Source organism: Peromyscus leucopus, chromosome 3, assembly GCF_004664715.2.
Source record: "Peromyscus leucopus breed LL Stock chromosome 3, UCI_PerLeu_2.1, whole genome shotgun sequence".
Taxonomy (NCBI): domain Eukaryota; kingdom Metazoa; phylum Chordata; class Mammalia; order Rodentia; family Cricetidae; genus Peromyscus; species Peromyscus leucopus.
Window position 1 is genome coordinate 65,759,321 of NC_051065.1, and position 19,090 is coordinate 65,778,410.

The 19,090-nt window shown below is 39.9% G+C and overlaps 1 protein-coding gene across 6 annotated transcripts in view; it reads right to left on the bottom strand.

Annotated features, from left to right (window-relative positions):
* Lmbr1 (limb development membrane protein 1) overlaps nucleotides 1-19,090 on the bottom strand; it is a 131,764-nt gene that overhangs the window by 21,050 nt on the left and 91,624 nt on the right. For 5 of the 6 annotated variants that reach the window (XR_003733965.2, XR_005091087.1, XM_028864192.2 and 2 more), the window contains 6 exons: nucleotides 13,849-13,929; nucleotides 8,668-8,744; nucleotides 8,060-8,137; nucleotides 5,083-5,156; nucleotides 4,777-4,867; nucleotides 3,481-3,547 (listed from right to left, as the gene is read on the bottom strand). Coding sequence is in view for 4 of the 6 variants with exons in the window: in XM_028864192.2 (XP_028720025.1) it covers nucleotides 3,481-3,547; nucleotides 4,777-4,867; nucleotides 5,083-5,156; nucleotides 8,060-8,137; nucleotides 8,668-8,744; nucleotides 13,849-13,929 (468 nt within the window). In the remaining 2 variants the exon portion in view is untranslated. The remainder of the gene's footprint in view (nucleotides 1-3,480; nucleotides 3,548-4,776; nucleotides 4,868-5,082; nucleotides 5,157-8,059; nucleotides 8,138-8,667; nucleotides 8,745-13,848; nucleotides 13,930-19,090) is intronic. The other variant, XM_037203739.1, reaches the window with a different exon arrangement.

Consider the following 19,090-nt stretch of genomic DNA (forward strand, 5'->3'; position numbering starts at 1 on the left):
CACAGCACTGGAAAGCATGGCCAGGACAGGCAGACATGAGCTAAGGGCCATCTTGGCTCTGACATATAATGTAGAATAGTTCTAACAATTCCCTATTCTTAGAAATCCTAACCAGATCTACAAATTTAATGCTCAAATTTAAAGGGGACACTAATAGTCAGACATAAGTTAATAAGAACTGCTTATTTGTTATTATCTTTAATTCAACTGGATATGACATTATATATAATTTTTCCTGAGAAATTTTCAGCGTGGATTTTGAAACTACTTTTACAAAGATACCATAATTGAAATATATAAATTACACTTCTGTTTCACATTTGTCACTGATGGATATCTGTGAAAGCATCGTTTACTTCCATCTTACATTGAGAAACAGGAAACAGGTGAACCCCAGAGTGAACAGTAACAGTTTACCCAAATAAAAGACTCTTCAAGAAACAGTAATTTCCAACAAAGTCCCTGAATCAAGATGCAACAAAAAGAGAATAATCCACCTTATCTTCTGCTAGATGACAGATTGCTGGACTTAGATAAGGAATAGGTAGAGATACCTAAAATATGTACAAGCTGATCTAAAGGGTATTTTTGTTTCAGTATCACAAATACTTTTTATAAGTTAGCATTTGGACCTTGCATAACTTGTAAGTTATAAAGTATAGAAAAGGGTTCTACGAGAAAAATAAAATTAATTTTGAAACATAATTAGCAAATGTATTTCAATGACAGCTGTCTACACCTTAAGGAAAACTTCTCTGGGACTTGAGATGAAAAATAATGAAAAACAACCTTCTATTACTTTCTCCACAGAGCATGATAAAGAGCATGCTGGCAACTATATGAGTGAGCTATGTATGTTCCTCAAAACGGAGAAGGCTGGGCATCTACAAATATTGCTTCACTGTACTCCTTTTACCTTTTTGCACCATCTCCTCTAGTCTCACTCAGACTGTATTAAACAGTAATCTATTACTTAAGAGCACCCACTATACCAAAATAGGGACTCTTCACAACCAAAGTCTGGCCACACAACAGAACAATGCATCAGATCATAGGCGGCACAACAATGCTCTTACAGGTTTTAAAGGGCTGAATGCAAAAATCTTACATTTGCTACATATAATAAACCACATTCATTTCATTGACTTAAAATGCCTGCTCAAAATAACCCTCACAACTTCTTTGTAGCAAGTGATAAGCTTATTAAGTTATTTAGTGGACATTTTTCAATGAATACATTTTCCCCATTCAAATGTAGCAAGCTATCTGAGAGTAATGCTTCAATGAGCATGTTATGTCACATTGTGCACTCAGACCTTGAGCTGTAGACTGCAGTACCCATAATGCATCAACAATAGCAGCTGATGATTTTTTAAAAGAAGACAGTTACAAGAAAATTTCCTACTCTTCCCCCCCCCCCCCGCAACTGTATCATCAAGTTAACTATGGTACTCTGGATTCAGTGTACTTTCGATTCATAACTGAAATCATCCCCTTCACCAAACCATCATTGAAACAGAAAAGTTGTATGTTAGGTTCTATATTTTGTTCTGCTGTGTCCCATTTCTCCTAATGGCAGATGCTGTGGGCTGATCTCACAGGAGCAAAGGAGACCACGCTGAGGTCAGATCTCCTTGTGAGAGGCGAGGAGAGAGGGAAATTTTCACAGCTAGGAATGTGGTTAATGCATCCTCTATTCTGGTCTCAAGCTTTTCAGCTGGTGCATCACAATCCTACTCTTCAGCAGGGGTACACTCACCACCGCTCTCTGTATCTCACCTTCTTAAAATCAAAGACTCAATCCTAAAGCGTTAACAGAAGAATTACAAAGTAACTCTCTAGTTTGCATTTCCCATAATACTAAAATAAGGCTTTATCTCTAGTCTAGAACTTTGCTTTTTTAATACTGCAGAAAGCCTCTGTGAATCTGTTTAACGTATTTACTCTTTTCATCTATTCAGTGCCACTGGGCATAACACGTATTGCAGTGCGTGCCGCTGTCTTACACGGCGCCACATGACTCACTGTACCGCAGCGCACTCCACTAATCCTGTTTGGACAGCTGGGTCCAAGAGCTTCTCAGCTGCATTTTAATTGTTCCATCTTTCTTTTTCCTTTTTATTTATCTCTATGGCAAACTACTCAGGAATTTAATTTGTCAGGCTTCAAAAAGTAAATTTTGCCATTAATTTGTTTTCTTTGTATTAAGTCTAAACTAGGCATGTGATTTTTCTCCCACAAAATCGAAATACATTAATGATTATCAACTAGTCTTAAATAACAAAGTACAATAAATAAGATTTGCAAAGGTTTAAAATGGAAAGATGGCTGATCGCTACCATTATCTGCTGGACTGTCCTAACAGATGCAGCATTTAGCTTCAAATGGTGGCACTAATGTGCATGTTTCAAGATTAGCACACCATAAGCAGATATGTCCTACCAATCAAACATGAAAGAGACATACCCACTAAATACATGGCCTGTGGAGTAGAGGTCTCTTTTACAATTATACTTTGATTCTACTTTTTATTAAAACATGGAAGACTTTGTAAAAATTGTGATGAAAACTACAAAGCGCCCACTTTCTGACACAGCTGCCACACTGATGGCATGAGCCTTGAATCGATAATGGAGGCAGCATCTGAGCAGAGCAACCCCAGGCCCACAACTGCTATTGAAACCAGGGCCAGAGCCCACAGGTAAAATCTGTCTGGTCATTTTCTAATCACTAATTTCCAAAATTAAAACCTAAATCTAGAGAATTATATAGAACTGCCTAAAAGAAACTTCTGCCTGAAATAATATTTAGCCAAGAACACACAGCCTAGACCAATGCTTTCTAAAAAAGGGCCAAATGACTGCAGACTCAACTCTTTCAGTGACGAAGTAGAATTCTCTCTTACTTGTAAAAGATGGTAAGAGCCTGTCTGCGCACTGACACTGTAAGGAAATGCTATGATTGGCAGGCAAGCGGAGACCACAAGACTAAAGTGTCCTTCAGTTGGCATGTGCCCCCAGGGGCTGCACATCATGCTCAGCTCTATTATCATGGACACAAAGCAGCTTAAATGGGTTTACAAATTTCTACTTTTTAAAAGCACACATTAGGCTATACATTTGGGAAAATATTTCATGTATAAAAATGGTTTAATATTTTCTAGGTATTAAACTGTTTTTAACAAGTCACAGTTTCCTTACTAGAAGATTCAGAAGCCCAATTTGTTAATGTAGTGAGAAAAAAAAGTCTATTGTTTAGGAAAGGAATGTTTCAAGTGCTTAAAAAATAAATGGCCTTTGTTTAAGAAAAGCATTTGCTTTGGTATGACCATATACACAAATGAAATACAGAATAATTTAAGAAATATTATATTTTAAAGGTGATTTTAAAAAACCATTTACAAAGCAAAAGTTAAAAAGATTTAGGAAAGCTATCTATAAAGATATCGATTTTTAATAAACACATCTCAGTCAAATTTACCCAGTGTTCTTGACATCACAGGCAGAGCAGAGCTCAAGACTAAGATTGACACACAATTCCCAATGATCTGTGGAGAGAAAGAAAGGATGGTGAGCAGCCAAGCAGCAGGTGGCAAAGAGCCCACTCACAGCATTCTGGGAAGCCACAGTGCAGGGCAGCTACCCAGAGCACTTGGCAACTTCGGAGTGATACTAAACGTTAGAGTAGAACTGAAACCTAATAAGCCTTCCATTTAAAGTTATTCCTATGAATTCCACAAAATACATATGATATAGGTGCAACTATAAAGTCATAGAATACTTAAATCATACACATTTTATATTATTGATGTGGTTGTTAATTTGAAAACTTTGACTATGAAATAAAAAGAACACCTTTGGACTTCTGACTAAATGTTAAAGGCTCATTGTTACCAAGTTCTTTTATATAATATCGACTCTGACATGTTTAACTATTATAAGATTCAGTCTAAGATTTGAAAACACTAGAAACCAAAATATCTATACTCAAGTATTCCGTTTTCTTCTGTTTACTCTTTTTTTAAAGAGGCACTGAAAACACCAATTAGTATTTACAATCACCTCAACTAGATACTGGATACTTATTGACATTAAAGAACCCGTAGCCTTATACATCTGGGTGGATGGATAGATAGCTATCCCATATATGTAATATATTATAGAGGAGGTTCTTTGCCATACATACATACACACACTTTAAATAGGCTGTAAATATGGACTACATAATAAAAAGGGAAACAGGCCAGCAACTTTTAACCATTCTTCTTGGGCTGCCTGTGAGAATATTTTACAGAGACCCATTTATTACGTAAGATAACAGCCTTTATTGTTCTGCAGCCATTGACATATTGTATAAAGTCAAATTAGCCTCAGACCACACTGTTTCTGAATAGAGCTCTTCCTTCTCACTTTAATTATTCAGTACTGAAATACTTTGTCTCTACTACTTGTAGCAACTAAGTTCTTCAGATTTCAAAAAAGCTCCTCAAGTACAGTTAGCACAGTCCAAGTTACTCATTAGCACTAAGTTTTCTTTAAGAAGAAAAAGAGTCCTTTCAGGAGAATTCCACAGCTAGTTACTGAGTTCTGTAGTTCTATGCATTTACAAGTGAATGGACGCAGTCCAAATTACACATCCTTTCCCATTCACTCGGCATTCTGAAAATCTTCCTTTGTGTGTCTGCTGCTTACAAATACCTAACAGCCCTGATGAACCACTCAGGGTGATGACTCACTAAAGCCAAAGAAGGGCCACCAGCACCTGAGGCTCCCTTACCTTTGTCATAGTTGTGTCATCCTTCTTGGGTGTAAAGTTTCCAAAAAATCTGAGGCTATAGAAACCAACAACAGAAGACACCATGAGATAGCTATGAGAATGAAGGAAAAAAACGCTCCAGGAGAATGCACATTTCCCAAAGCCTGAAGCCCACGGGGAAAACACAACACAAGAAAAAGCCACGGAGGCTTGAGAAGGACTGACTTGCTTTCCCTTCTAGACAAGTGTCTTACTAAATTGCCATTGTCCCAAGAACTAGACAGAAACTTTGTTAACAGACATAACATTCAACTGAAGAAAGGATACAAAATCAGAATGATTTCAAGTGCAGCTCCCACAAAGCCAAAAGTGGAGAGAGAGGCGCTTCCTATCCCAGGCCCCTGCAGGGAAGACACTCCTCAGAACCAGCGACACCATTACACAAGACAGTTCCAACTGGGAACATTCAACACCTTAGAATAACATGAATCTTCCAAAAGCTAACTGACTTCATAAACTCAGCAGCATGTTAATAATTTCAGTAGGTTCAAAAAGAACCTGATTGACCTCAAATGTACTTTTAAGTGGCTTACCAAAACGATGCCATTATGATCACTGCTATAAAATAGAACCAACTGCTATTTGAGGAAAATGTCTTGAATGTTCTACGGAGGTTTTTTAATAGAATAATATATAATAGTTTAGAGTAGAATATAGAGCTAAACCAAGGCAGAAGCAACATATAAAAATTATGCCATAAAGCCTGCCCAATTTAAGATATACTTACAAATGTTTATCCAATTTCTTTTTCTCAAATTTTCCTCAATAATTCAGTTACAAAGGTGTGACTGCTAGCACTTTTTAAAAAATTTAAAGTAACTTTAACACAATAAAAAGCAGCGCATAAATTTTTATAAATGTTATCCTAGTCACAAAACCTACCTTTACTTAGACAAAACAGAATAAATAATGTTCAAATACTGGTAACTGACAGCAAACATCATTCCCCACTAAAACAGGAACAATATTTTCAAAGTTTACTGATAGAGATTAAAAGATAATATCTGAATGCACATCACCATTCCCCTGGTCATTTTAAACTACAATAGCAGAATAAAGCAAAATGCAGTCACATCAATAAAATATCAAGCAACAGATAATATCACACATTATATATACACTCTAATTTGGACATAAAGGAATAAGAATAACCACAGCAATTCCATACATGAATAAAGTGATGGCATAGGACTTACCATCTTCTGTCATTCAAGAGAACATGAACAATGCCAAGAGCAAGTGGTCAAATTTTGGACACACTACCCCAACTTGGTACCCTAGAAAGGTCCCTTGTTGTAAGGACTGTGTTCCCTAATCCAGAGAAGAGGAGCTTCCTCCTCCCTGAAAGCAGGACCCAGAAGTAGTAGAGCCTATGATTTAAGGAGCCGCTCACCACACCCTCATGGTCCAGCATGCCCACCACTGTCCACTCCTCAGCAAATGGAAGCTAAGCTTTCATAAATTTTTATTAAATAAATTCATCCACTTTCTTCTCATTATGCTTTTTACTACTAAGACCTCCACCATGAACCCTATGCTGGATAAGAAAAAGATCCTACTTTCTTCTCCTACAAAGGTATATTGGCCAAGATGGAAAAATGCTCTGGAATATTCACTCTCTCAAGACAGACTAAGGGAAAATTAAAAAGTGCCCATACATTTACACAAGCATGCAGGGAGCCCTGGAGATACAAGTCACTACACTGTGCAATAAGGAGAAGACACAAAATACACCCTGTTCTTCTGTACATTAAAGTGGGGTGAGAGTCACCAGAAGGTGCAAAGCCCAGCTGCAGAAAAAGGTGCGTCCTTGGCAGAAGGCACTCCAGTGAGGACTGCTGTTGAAACAAGGGTGAAAAAAGGTAGCAGCAGGACCCAGACACACTGATGGTTGGGAAAATCAAGAAAATGGCTAAAGAAATTAAAAGCAGGATATCTTCATCTCAGATAAAAAGAAAGGAATTAAGACAGGAACTGACTTTTTTTCCTATGGGAAAAAAAATGGCAACATCTGGCTTAAAGAGAAATTTGACATAGTAAGGTCAGCAGGGTTTTAAAGTCACCACTATGGGGACTAGAAAAGCTGCTGACCTAGGAAAACAAAATGAACTTCAAAATATAAATCCACTTTATATGTTCAAAAGCTACCAGGTCTGATGGCCCATATCTGAAATCCCAGTACACAGGAGGTAGGAATAGGAGGATCATTCAGCCATCTGTGGCTCCAGAGGGAGTTTGAGGCCAGGCTGGGCTACATGAGATCCTGTACCAAAACATAAAACACATACATGTGTGTTTACATGCACAAGCCATATGTACATACACAGGCATGTGAGCATGCATGCAGATATGCACACACACACATACACACACCACCACCACCAGCAGCAGCAGCAGCAGCAGAAGAGGGGAATTTCCAAACTTTATAGACACCTAGAAAAGTGTTGCAAGCTAAATATAGTGGCATGCATCTGTAACCTCAGCACTTAGGAGGCGGGGCAAGAGCACTGCAAAAGGATGGCAAGGTTGACAGTTTGTCAACTATAAATATTTAATGATATATACTTTCCTAATAGAACATATATTCAAATATATGCCAGAATCTAACAAAATCATCAACTTTTTTATTTGGGATTATTTTTGAGACAGGGTCTTAATGTGTAGCCCAGGCTAGCCTTGAACTCAAACTCAGAACATTCAGTCTCTTAGGTGCTGGGATTGCATGCATGTGCCACCATGATTGGTGGAATCATCAGTCTTTAAATTGGATAAAAGTTAACTCATGAAAAAAGTCCATCTGGACTCTCCTCCAATAACCCACATTTTAAGCAAGTTTCCTAAATTTTGTGATACTCCTGACACACAATTCCCTTCACTTTTCCCAACATATAACAAATTTGGTAAATCTAGATGATCTGCTCTTTATACATCACTATTTTTTGAACATGCATTTTCTTTAAAGAATTACAAATAAAAATTACAGTAAAAATCAACATCAAGTCTGACATTGAAGTCTATAACCTTAATACTTGAAAATAATGCCCTAGAAACCAAAGTGTGTGTGTGTGTGTGTGTGTGCCTGTGTGTGTGTGTGCCTGTGTGTATGTGTGTTTATTGTGAAAGCCCTTTATTCAGAGAAATTCATAGGGTTTGGAAAGTTTACATCCAGAAAGGTGTTTTCAGGAACTTATACAAAATATTCAGACACACATCTAGAAAGACTTCTGAATGCATTTAACTTTACCCTTGTTCCCTTTGGCATTGCAGTCTCATCAACCAGCAGACAAAGAATGTTACACGCCACCAAGAGGACCGAAATGGACTGCAACAGAGAGGGAGCCGTCAGGTCTGTTTCCAACACTGCTTTTGACAATACACATCACATGTGTCTTTCAGAATGGGGGACGGTACAGTATATATAAAACTCCAAGACCAATTCCAAACATTCTATAAATTATCATTTCAACAGAAGGTAACAATATGGATGAATTTACTATGTAGACTTCTCAGTGAGAGGCCCACAGCCCCACAGACTCTACTGGGGTAAGCTTTACCACAGCTCACCTTAGAAAGGAACCCCACTCCTGCAGCTTTTGGAGCAGCAGGCATGCTTTATGTTTTCTTAATTCTCCTCAAGCAAAACCTGCAGTTCCTGCTGCATGATGAAGTGCAACCTTAAGGATCTACCTGACTGTCATTCATTTCTACTTTTGCTCTGCTGAATTTTTACAATCGATACAGACAGATTTTGATTCTGTTGACAGAAACCCAGTTTACTGGGAACAGCTCAGCTAAGGGAAACACTAAACAAAAGACAATGCACTTTATTTAAGGCAGCAAGTAACTTCTTACTGTTTCAAAAAGAAGTAGAACCATAACAGCAGGATACACCAAATTTCTCTCCCACGCTGAAGCCTTTTTTCTCCTCTCTATTAGAAAGAAAAACAAAATAAAATAAAAATTTCAGCAATTTCAAAAAATTCTCTCCAGGACCTATTTTCACCACACCTCATTATATTGTAACCAGTATACATTATTTTTTGTTTTCAGAAAAACATAAATTTTCAGATACATTGTTTTTTATTTTCCTCTATAAACTATAAAAATCCATTTAAAATCAGCATACTACATTAAAAGTTCAATCCCATGAATCTTAAATTTCAGCTTGGTAAAGACACTTTTTCTTTTAAGGAACTATATATTGTTAGTAAATAGTTCACTTTTAAGATGAAGAATATGTGTACTTGATACACATGCATATACTGATATAGGCAGACATTTGAGTGAATAAAGGAGTGTGAATGACAATTCCCTCTCGTCTCAGGTCCCAAGGCTGAACATCTGTTTTCTAAAGACTATAAGGGAACTTTCCCTTCTGGTTGAAACAAACTACTTTATACCACAGCCATCCCATACACTGGGAAGAAGAACTGAACTTGAAAACCATCTCGAGATGTATTAGAGCAACAAGAAAAGGGGAAAAAAGAGGCTGATATTGTGTGATGTAGAGGTGAGCATCCATTCCCAGCAAGGCATTTTTCAATATGGAGTTGGCATGAGCCCAAGAATCTGAGAACTCAAGGGAAGTCAAGAGACAATGAATGGCCTGAGTGACTCAGCAGTTCAGAGCACCTGCTCCTCATCCAGAGTGCCTAGATTTGGTCACAGACTCACATTGTATGGCTACCTGTGATCTGTGTTGATGTCTGTGGCTCCTGTTATCACCCAAGGCCATGAGGATGCCTGGGGTCTTGGCTGCCATATTTGCCATGTTGGTGCCCGACGACCGTGCCATCACAGAGGCTACCCCAAGCTGAATGGCCTGCACTGCCACCTGGGAAAATGGAAGCATGAGGGCCTGAGCTGCAGCCCAGGGCCATGTCTGTGTCCATGGCCTTATTATAGCCAGAGTCTGTGTTGACATCCATGTCATCTGTTACAATCAAGGGCCATTCAGATGCCTAGGAACTGGCCTGGCACCTGGGGCCATGTTGATGTCCAAGGGCTACCCTGCAGCTGGAGCAATACTGATCTGAGTGGTCTGTGCTACCACCAAGGGCCATGGAAACATCCAGGCCCCGGGTGCTGCTAGGGACCATGTCTGGGTCCATAGTCCCTCCATAGTCAGGTCTCTGTACTGATGTCCATGGCCCATGTTGCCACCAAAAACAACAAGGATGCCAGAGGTCTGTGCTGCCACCTGGGGCCATGCTGGAGTCTGGGGACCATGGTACTGCTAGGCCCATTCCTATCTGAGAGGCCTATGCTGCCATACTGAGCCATGGTGACAACCAAGCCCAAGCTGTTGCTGATGGCCATATCTAGGTCTGTGGTCTTGATGCAGCTGGGGTCTGTGTTGATGTCTGTTGCCCGTGTTACCACAGGGGCCCATATGAACCATGTGTTGAAGTACAAGGACTGAGCTGGCCCCACCTCTCACTAGTCCAGGAAAAGCCGCCCCCTCCTACCCTCTACCACCTCTCCCACCCGCTACCACTGGAGAGCTGACCCTTCCCTCTCCTCGTCCCGCCCCTCATAGAAGGCCCCCCTGTGCACTTGGGAAAGCTGGCCCCACTCCTCATCAAGGGCATGGGAGAGCTGGCTCTGCCCCTCAACTGACGTGGGGTGTTCCCAGCAGCCCAGATTGACCAACTCAGCTACCACCCAGTTACACAGCCAGTGCTTTGAGTTGGCACTCCCCAACATCTACCCCATCTATGACCTGCCGGAGTGCATGAGGGACTGGCCCTGCTCCATAGCCACAGGATCTCCATAACTCAGGGCAACAGCAGGATATCTGAGAGGAGATTCAGTGAGGGTCCAGCATTGATGGTGTACCAGATGTCAGAGGCCTTGAACCAGACTAATAACTCACTACACAACGAACATTTGCAAGTAAAGCTGATTAGACAAAAGAGCATACTGCATAATAGACTGCAGCTCCCAATGCCACTAAGATGAATGAAGAGGCAATAGAGAGGCAGGAAAAATGGAGAAGGGAAGTGCTTTTGTTTGTTTGTATGTTTAATTAATATTCTTACTTGTATTCTTTATTTTATTATTAATTTTAAGTTTTCCTTGTGGGGAGGAACTACAAGGGTGAAGGGCAGATATAGAGGGACTGGGATGAGTGGAACTGGGGTTCATGATGTGGAATTCCAAAAGAATCAATAAAAATTATATTTAAAAAAATGATAAGATAATGACCAGCAATTTTTCAAATAATGAAATCATCAAGCCACAGCCACAGAAAAAAGAAGAGGGAGAAAGGCAGGCAAGCAGGCATATACACATGTGCACAAGCACACACACACACACACACAAAATGTTCAGGACCCTGAACTTCTGATTATGGGAAGTACATTGGCTTTGAGGGACAGTGAATAATACAAACCTAAATGACCTCGCTTGCCATCTTGAAAGTTTCTAGAACAAGATGTGAGGCAAAGGAACCAAAAAAAAGCTCAGCTCATCCCTGCCCTGGAAACATAAAATGTGAGTCTGAGAAGACCAACTACCTGAAGTCTTAAGAGACAAGACTGCAGGACAAAGTAAGAACACCAAAAGTCTGCAAAGGGTCACCTCAGACATGACTTTAGTCCATGGCCAAAGATAAACATGAGGGACTAGTGCTTGACAGTTGCATGGGTCACAAGGAGAGATGCCCCACAGTGGAGCAGGTGTCGTGGAGCAGTACTGCTCTGGCCCAGTCTAATGAGATTTCAAAGCCAGTAACTGAGTCAGTTATCTGCATTTTAAACCCAAGTTCCTTCCTCACAGGGCTGAAAAAAAAAGTGCCAGCATCCCCAAATGTCTATTTTCCCATCAAAAATTGCCAAGCATGCAAAGAAGCACAAAAATAAAAACAATGAAACAAAACCAAACATTTTTAACTTATCAAGAGCTAACAAAGATGTCACAATTCACAGGTAAAGAGACTGGAAGTGTAGGGTTTCCACTGTTGTGATATACAACACTATGATCAAAAGAAACCTGGGGAGAGGGGTTTACTTCAGCTTACAGTTGTAGTCCATCATCTAAGAGATTCAGGACAATAACTCAAGGTAGGAGTGTAGAAGCAGAACTGATGCAGAGGCCACAGAGGAATGCTGCTTACTAGCTTGCTACTCATGGCATGTTCAGCCTGCTTTCTTACACAACTCAGGACCACCTCCCCAAGGGTGGTACCATCCACAATGGGCTGAGCCCTACCACTTCAACCATTAATTTAAAAAAAAAAACAAAAATGCCCACAGGCCAATTTTAGTAGAGCATTTTCTCAGTTGAGGTTCTCCTTTTCCCAATGACTCGAGATTTAGCTCAGCAGTTCTCAACCTGTGGGTCTCAACCCATTTGAGGGGCGCTAAGACCATCAGAAAACACAGATATTTACATTCCAATTCATAACAGTAGCAAAATTGCAGTTATGAAGTAGAGACAAAAATAATTTTACAGTTGGGGATCCCCACAACATGAGGAACTGTATTAAAGGGTCCCAGCATTAGGAAGGTTGAAAACACTGCTCTAGATTGACAAAATAACAGACAACCATCACAGCTCTCAGAGAGGCTACCATGATGGCTGAGTTGGCAAAATATCTGCTGTGCAAGCAGGAAAACCTGAGTTTGATCACCAGAATCTACATGAGAAAGCCTAGTATAATGCACATGCTTGTAATCCCAGGGCTGGGGAGACAGAAACAGGAAGATTTCTGGGACTTCTGGCCAGGCAGTGTAGCCAAATCAGTGAGCTACAGATTCAATAAAAAATAGATTAATTATTAAAAATTTCAAGAAACAAAGTAGAAAGCAATCAAGGAAGAAATCTGGTATCAACTTCTGGCACACAAAGGCACCCACAGGTGAGCACACACTCGAGTACATACACACACACACACACACACACACACACACACACACACACACACACACACACATACTTAGAGTGCTCTCATAACTATATTCCTTTTTTTTTCCAGCAGAGTTAGAGGAAACAGCAATTAGCAGCATGAAGATAACAGGCCCAAGCAAAACTGAAAACCAGTGTCTGGGAACAAAATAAAGCAGTAGGAGTAAAAAACAGACCAGACCTGCAAAGAAATGTTGAGATGAGTAAAACAGCAACAGAAACTATCCAAAACCAAATACAGAGAGAGTCAGCCTTGAGCTACAGCCAATCTGCAAATAACTGAAGTCCCTGAAAAGGGTAACAACATAAAGAAGGAAAGAAAAATATTTTAAATTAATAGCCAAATTTTCTCTAAGTTATATGAAAAGTATAAATTCTCACATCCAAGAAACTTGATGAACCAAAGATCAAGAAAACCACATTAAGGTAGATCATACTCAAACTACCTTACATCAGTTGTAAAAAAGACATCTTAAAAGCACATTTTCTAAATCACATTGACAGAGAGGTTTTTACATATTATTTCTCAAAAATAATGCAAGTGGGGCTAACAAGATGACTCAGTGACTAAGGGTCCCGCCACCAGTCTGACAACTCAAGTTCAATCCCCGAAGCCCACATGATGGAAAGAAAGAGCCTCGTCCTGCAAGTTGTTTGCCAACCTCCACACTCACTCTGGCATGTGCAGCTACACACTGGAAAAATCAACTCAAGTGAAGAGACAAAATCCCAACATCTTTGAATATTAACATATTAGAAAAGTAACTTTAGGGGCTGGAGAGATGGTTCGGTGGCTTAGAGCATTTGTTGTTCTTGAAGAGGACCAGTTCATTCCCCAGCTCCCACAAGGTGGTTCACAGTCGCTGGTAACTCCAGTTCTAGGGGATACACAGATAGACATGCAGGCAAAACATTCATACATATAAAAATAAATAAGCCTAAAAAAGTAATTTCAGAGAATATATACGTACCCTCTCCCATAAGAAATACCAGTCAATGACTCTGAACACAGAAAGTTTTTAACACAAACTAAACTTTCATATATTTTCATATGTTTTAAGACTATTTTACAGTCTTTTAATAACTAACCAAGATCAACAAATAAATCCAAAAAAAGTACAATACCTAATTTTGTCTTAAGGGTCTTTACATTTTCAAGTTCTTGCTCTAATTCCATTATGTTGTATTCCACTGATGAAGACAGCCCTAAAAAAGCAAAAGGATTTGTAAGTGTAGCAGTGGAAGCCTTACACTGGACAGCAGGTAGACCACTAGTTCAAATACTAAACATTTGGTAATCACTGACAGCTGGGAAGAACAAATATAGCTGTGAGTCACATAAAAGCTCACTAGTTAGAGCATCGGTTCTCAACCTATGGGTTGCAACCCCTCTGGAGATCAAACAACCCTTTTACAGGGGTTGCCTAAGACCATCAGAAAACATGTATATTTACATTATGATTCATAACAGTAGAAAAATTACAGTTATGAGTAGCAGTGAAAATATTTTTTTGGGTGGGGGTCACCACAACATGAGGACCTATATTAAAGGTCCATGGCATTAGGAAGGTTGAGAACCACTGATTTAGAGCATTCAAGCTCTTGATGACTGAAAACCACGTTTCTTGGAACAATGTCTTTCCTTGCTTGATCTATTATAATAATTTTGTTTTCATGTGCTTACTAGAGCAAGAACAAGGAGTCAAGACCTTCCGCTCTCTAGTTTGCTTCCCTAAGACAACAATTATCACCAGTGTGGCTGGTGCTTCCACAACTTTCTTCACATTCATATTTAACTTCTGTCTTACATATGGGTTTTCTTATTCATCCAATTTCTTAGACAGATGTCAAACCAGGCACATGAGTTGACTGTTTGCTGTTGCCTGTCAATAAACATTCCCAGCAGCTGAGTATGCAGACCACAATCTGGATGTGCTGCAACTTCACTCAACATTACTTCATTTGTCAGGATCTGGTGAACATTCACATGTCTAGTTCATTTGCTTCTATTATCTTTGTGAGACAGATTTCCAAACTTCAGAATGGTGGGCCATTTACAGTTTTAAAAGCTTTTTCAAGTTTATAGCTCTCAAATGTTTTTATGTACTATAATAATTCAAATTATTTAGCTTTTGAAAATCCCTATTTTCAAAATGCCTATATCCTCACTAGCACTGGATGTTCCAACTGTTGAACTTTTGCACATCTTCCTAAACGCATCCGATTCCATCTCATGTTTCTCACGTGGATTTGCTCCACTCCTACATTCTACTTGTCTCTCCAATGGTCTATGCACAGTATCTTTCTGTTCCTTCTGCTTGCTCTCTTAAATACTGAAACAGATAAATTTCAAATGTGCCAGGTTAGGTTTCCTCTACTGTTAAGGGACTGTTTTCATCATGAATGTGCATTTAGTTGCTGAGGGTCTATCTCCCTTATTATATCTCTAAGACTGTTACATTTTTCTTATAAAACATATTTTATCATTTCATAGTGATCATTTTCTTAAATGTTCTGCAACCTAAATTCTTTTTTGAGAACTTTTTTATTGTTGTTGTTGTTTCGAGACAGGGTTTCTCTGTGTAGTTTTGGTGCCTGTCCTGGATCTTGCTCTGTAGACCAGGCTCACCTCGAACTCACAGAGATCTACCTGGCTCTGCCTCCCAAGTCCTGGGATTAAAGGTGTGCACCACCATTGCCCAGCCTTTTTTGAGAACTTTTAAGTTTACTTCTTTTTTTGAATTTTACTTGCCTCGCATTTGTGCGCGTGTGTGTGTGTGTGTGTTTCCCTGTAGTCATTATCTAGCTAAATCTTATTTGAAGTTTAATCTCTATCAGTTTAGAATTCATTAGTAGCTGGTAGGTGGTGGCACATACCTTTAATCCCAGCACTTGGGAGGCAGAAGCAGGCGGATCTCTGTGAGCTCCAGGACAGCCAGAGCTGTTACACAGAGAAACCCTGTCTGGTAAAAAAAAAAATTCATTTGTGATAAGCAAATGAACTTGACTCCCTACTTAAAATAGCAAAGCAGTTCACAGGATAGGCCAACAGGAAACTTTCCAGTAAAGGTTAGCCCTGGATAATACATATATAAGCAAAACTAAATGGACTCAGAAGGTTATATATGCATTTGTGCATAAGTGTATGTATTTACATGCAATAATAATAATAAAGAAGATATCATAAATTTGGGAGGATGGAGGAGTTGGAGGGGGAGATAGAAAGGACCAGTAATGTAGATGCAATGCTCATGTATGACATTCTCAAAAATAAATAAAACTATTAATTTAAAAAAAAGAGCATATACAAGCAAGCAGAGAAACCAAGCAACTGGAAGCCCTAGTGTCAGGAATCCTGTTACAGCATTATGAGGAAGAGAGAAAGCCCTGAATGAATGAAGTCTTGAGTGACTGTGTATTGTTGATATGGGTGGGTATAGCCATGTCAAGGACCACAAAGCCTCAGAGCCATGGGAAAATGAATGGCAAGGCCTTCCTTCCTGATCCAAGTGCAAATGTCCATTATGAATGCAGAAAAATGTCCACCATAGCTTCCCCCCCCCCCTCAGCAGCCTGAAGACTGCTATCCTACAGAGACATTCCTACTCAGATTAACTAAACCTGCCAACCGGGCGGTGGTGGCACAAGCCTTTAATCCCAGCACTCGGGAGGCAGAGGCAGGTGGATCTTTGTGAGTTTGAGGGCAGCCTGGGCTACCAAGTGAGTTCCAGGAAAGGTGCAAAGCTACACAGAGAAACCCTGTCTCGAAAAACCAAAAAAAAAAAAAAAAAAAAAAAAAAAACTAAACCTGCCTCCTTGTTCAGCTATACGCAATAACCCTGCCTCCCTATTCAACTCAATATAATAAACACACTGAGTTTTTTACTTGCTTTGGTTTCCCCATCAGAGAGACCAGTTCAACAGAATCCAATTTCTTTCTGTGTCTGTCTTTTCTTCATTGAAACTTAGAAATAAGAAAACAGGCCAGTGTCAACAATAAGTAAATTATAAGAGGTAAGAATGTCAGAGACCCCTTCAGCCAGATCTGTCTCTGGAACCTTGATGAACACAGCACAACCTAAATCAACCTATGAAAAGTCAACCTAATCAGTCACTAGACTCCAGAATGAAAGCTTAGGAGTGCTTCCTTCCTCAGCTAGGAAAGGTGAGAGGGAAAAGGAAAACTGCAAAGCTTTGGCTTTATTGGAGAGAAGGCAAGCAGGACCTGTTCTTCCATAGCCAATTCACCTATTCTATTCAGTAAAATACAGTACTTACATTCAGAATACTCAGTACATCAGCTTTCCACACAAGCAGGACCTGTTCTTCCATAGCCAATTCACTTATTCTACTCAGTAAAATACAGTACACCTGCATTCAGAATACTCAGTACATCAGCTTTCCACACATTTGTCTTCGTTTTCAGTGAATTTTAAACATTTTATCCTTATCAGAATGAAGTGTGCACAGAGCTCAGTGTCAAGCATTTACTTGGACTTGTTTCAATGCCTGCTTCTTCATAATGCCCCCTCACTAAGGGGTGTTTTGCTGATTCTTCATACCTCATGGTGGCCAGGAAGCAGAGAGAGAGGAAGGAACCACAGACAGAATAACCTTTCAAGGACATGCCTCCAGCTTCTTGAAGCTAAGAGCTACCTTCTAATGTGGTGTTTCTCAACCTGTGGGTCACGACCCTTTTACAGGGGTCACCTAAGTCCATCTGAAAACACAGATATTTACATTATGATTCATAACCATAGCAAAATTACAGTTATGAAGTAGCAAGAAAAAATAATTGTATGGTTGGGGGTCACCACAACACGAGGAACTGTATTAAAGGGTCACAGCATTAGGAGGTTGAGAACCCTGCTCTAATGTTTGCAGCATCCTGCAAACTAGCACCACCAGCTGGAGCCTTTAATCATGCATCTACAGCTTCAGCACAGGTTTTGGGAAGTCTGCAGCAGTTCTCAGTCTTACCCATGAATATCTCCTTGTCAATGACACTGTAAACTATGCAGGATCCTTGTTCCTAGTGTTCTTGCTGTGAATACATGTCTGTGCAGTGTTGGAAACATGGTGAGCATTTTCAATACCAAAATTCACATGTCAGATCAGAACAATTTCTTAATCCTGTCATAGATTTTGTATATTTTTTCTCTTAGCCCTATCTGGAAGAATGTCTTGTTAACTAGAGGCTGGCTCTACTGAAGAGGTCTCTAAAATTCTTACCTCTTACACTTTACTTATTTTTGTCATTCCAGCTTTTTTTTTTTTTCTAAGTTTCAAGAACACCTGTCGCAGGTGATAGAGCCTTGGCCTTTCTCATGAAAACGGCCTTCTTGTCCATCTCAGGGTAGGAGGAGTGGTTCCTTCTTCCTCCATGCACCCCATATCCACATGCCCACGCCTGCTTGTGTTCACATGAAAGGCTTTCCTCAGTCACCAGTCTTGGTTGTTTGTGTTTTAAGAATGAAACTATGAGAAATAAATGCTGGTTTGAACTTCAGAAAAGATGAGTTTTGCTCATAAGAATCCAGTGATTCCCTATTGCTAGAGCTGCAGAGCTTTCCTCCTGGGCAGGTTCCTGAGAAGAACCCTCCTGACCTCCTTGTCAAATACAATTCAGCTGTACAAGTAGAGAAGGATGGAGCCTATGTATTTTGTCTATAAGCATTCCCACCCTTCTGAGATGGACAAGAGGCACATGCCTGGTACCTTGGATGGAAGCAAAGAATGTGGAGATGAAGTCACTACATGGCAGTTTTTCAACAAGCTCTCCCTTTCTTAGTTCATACTTCCTCACCTGGTGGTGCCACTTTGTGACTTTGGGGGATTCTAAGGTATAAATCAAGCATAGGTGACTTAGGAATGGGCTTCTTTTGTTATGTTAAACTGGCTAATTCCAACATTTTCATGCCTGCTAAATTCCAAATTTTTATTGTGGTTTTTCTCCTTGGAATTTTCTGTCCTCTTAGGTTTATGATTCTCTGAAACTTACTGTTCTCATTTGTGGATTTGCATATACCTATCAGGATGCTTTCCACTAGGTCACAAAACTCAAAGCAGCTTAAAGTAAGGAAGCAGTTTCACATAATCAGAATGTAGGAGACAGCAAGTCTCCATGGGTTTTCCAGAAGCTCAACAGAGACGTCAAGGGACTAAACTAGGCCTCCCACAAGCTAGACTGGGGTGTGAGGAGTGGGGCTTTTCCCTGTCGGCAGGACAAACCAATGTGTGGACTATTTATCCACCTGGCCTTTATTTCTTCTTTTCCTTCCTTCCCCAGCTACAAGGACTTTTGTTGATTCTTTCCTCGGGTTCATGGGTACTTTAGTGCTTACCTTCTCTTTTGTAGTTCTCCTCC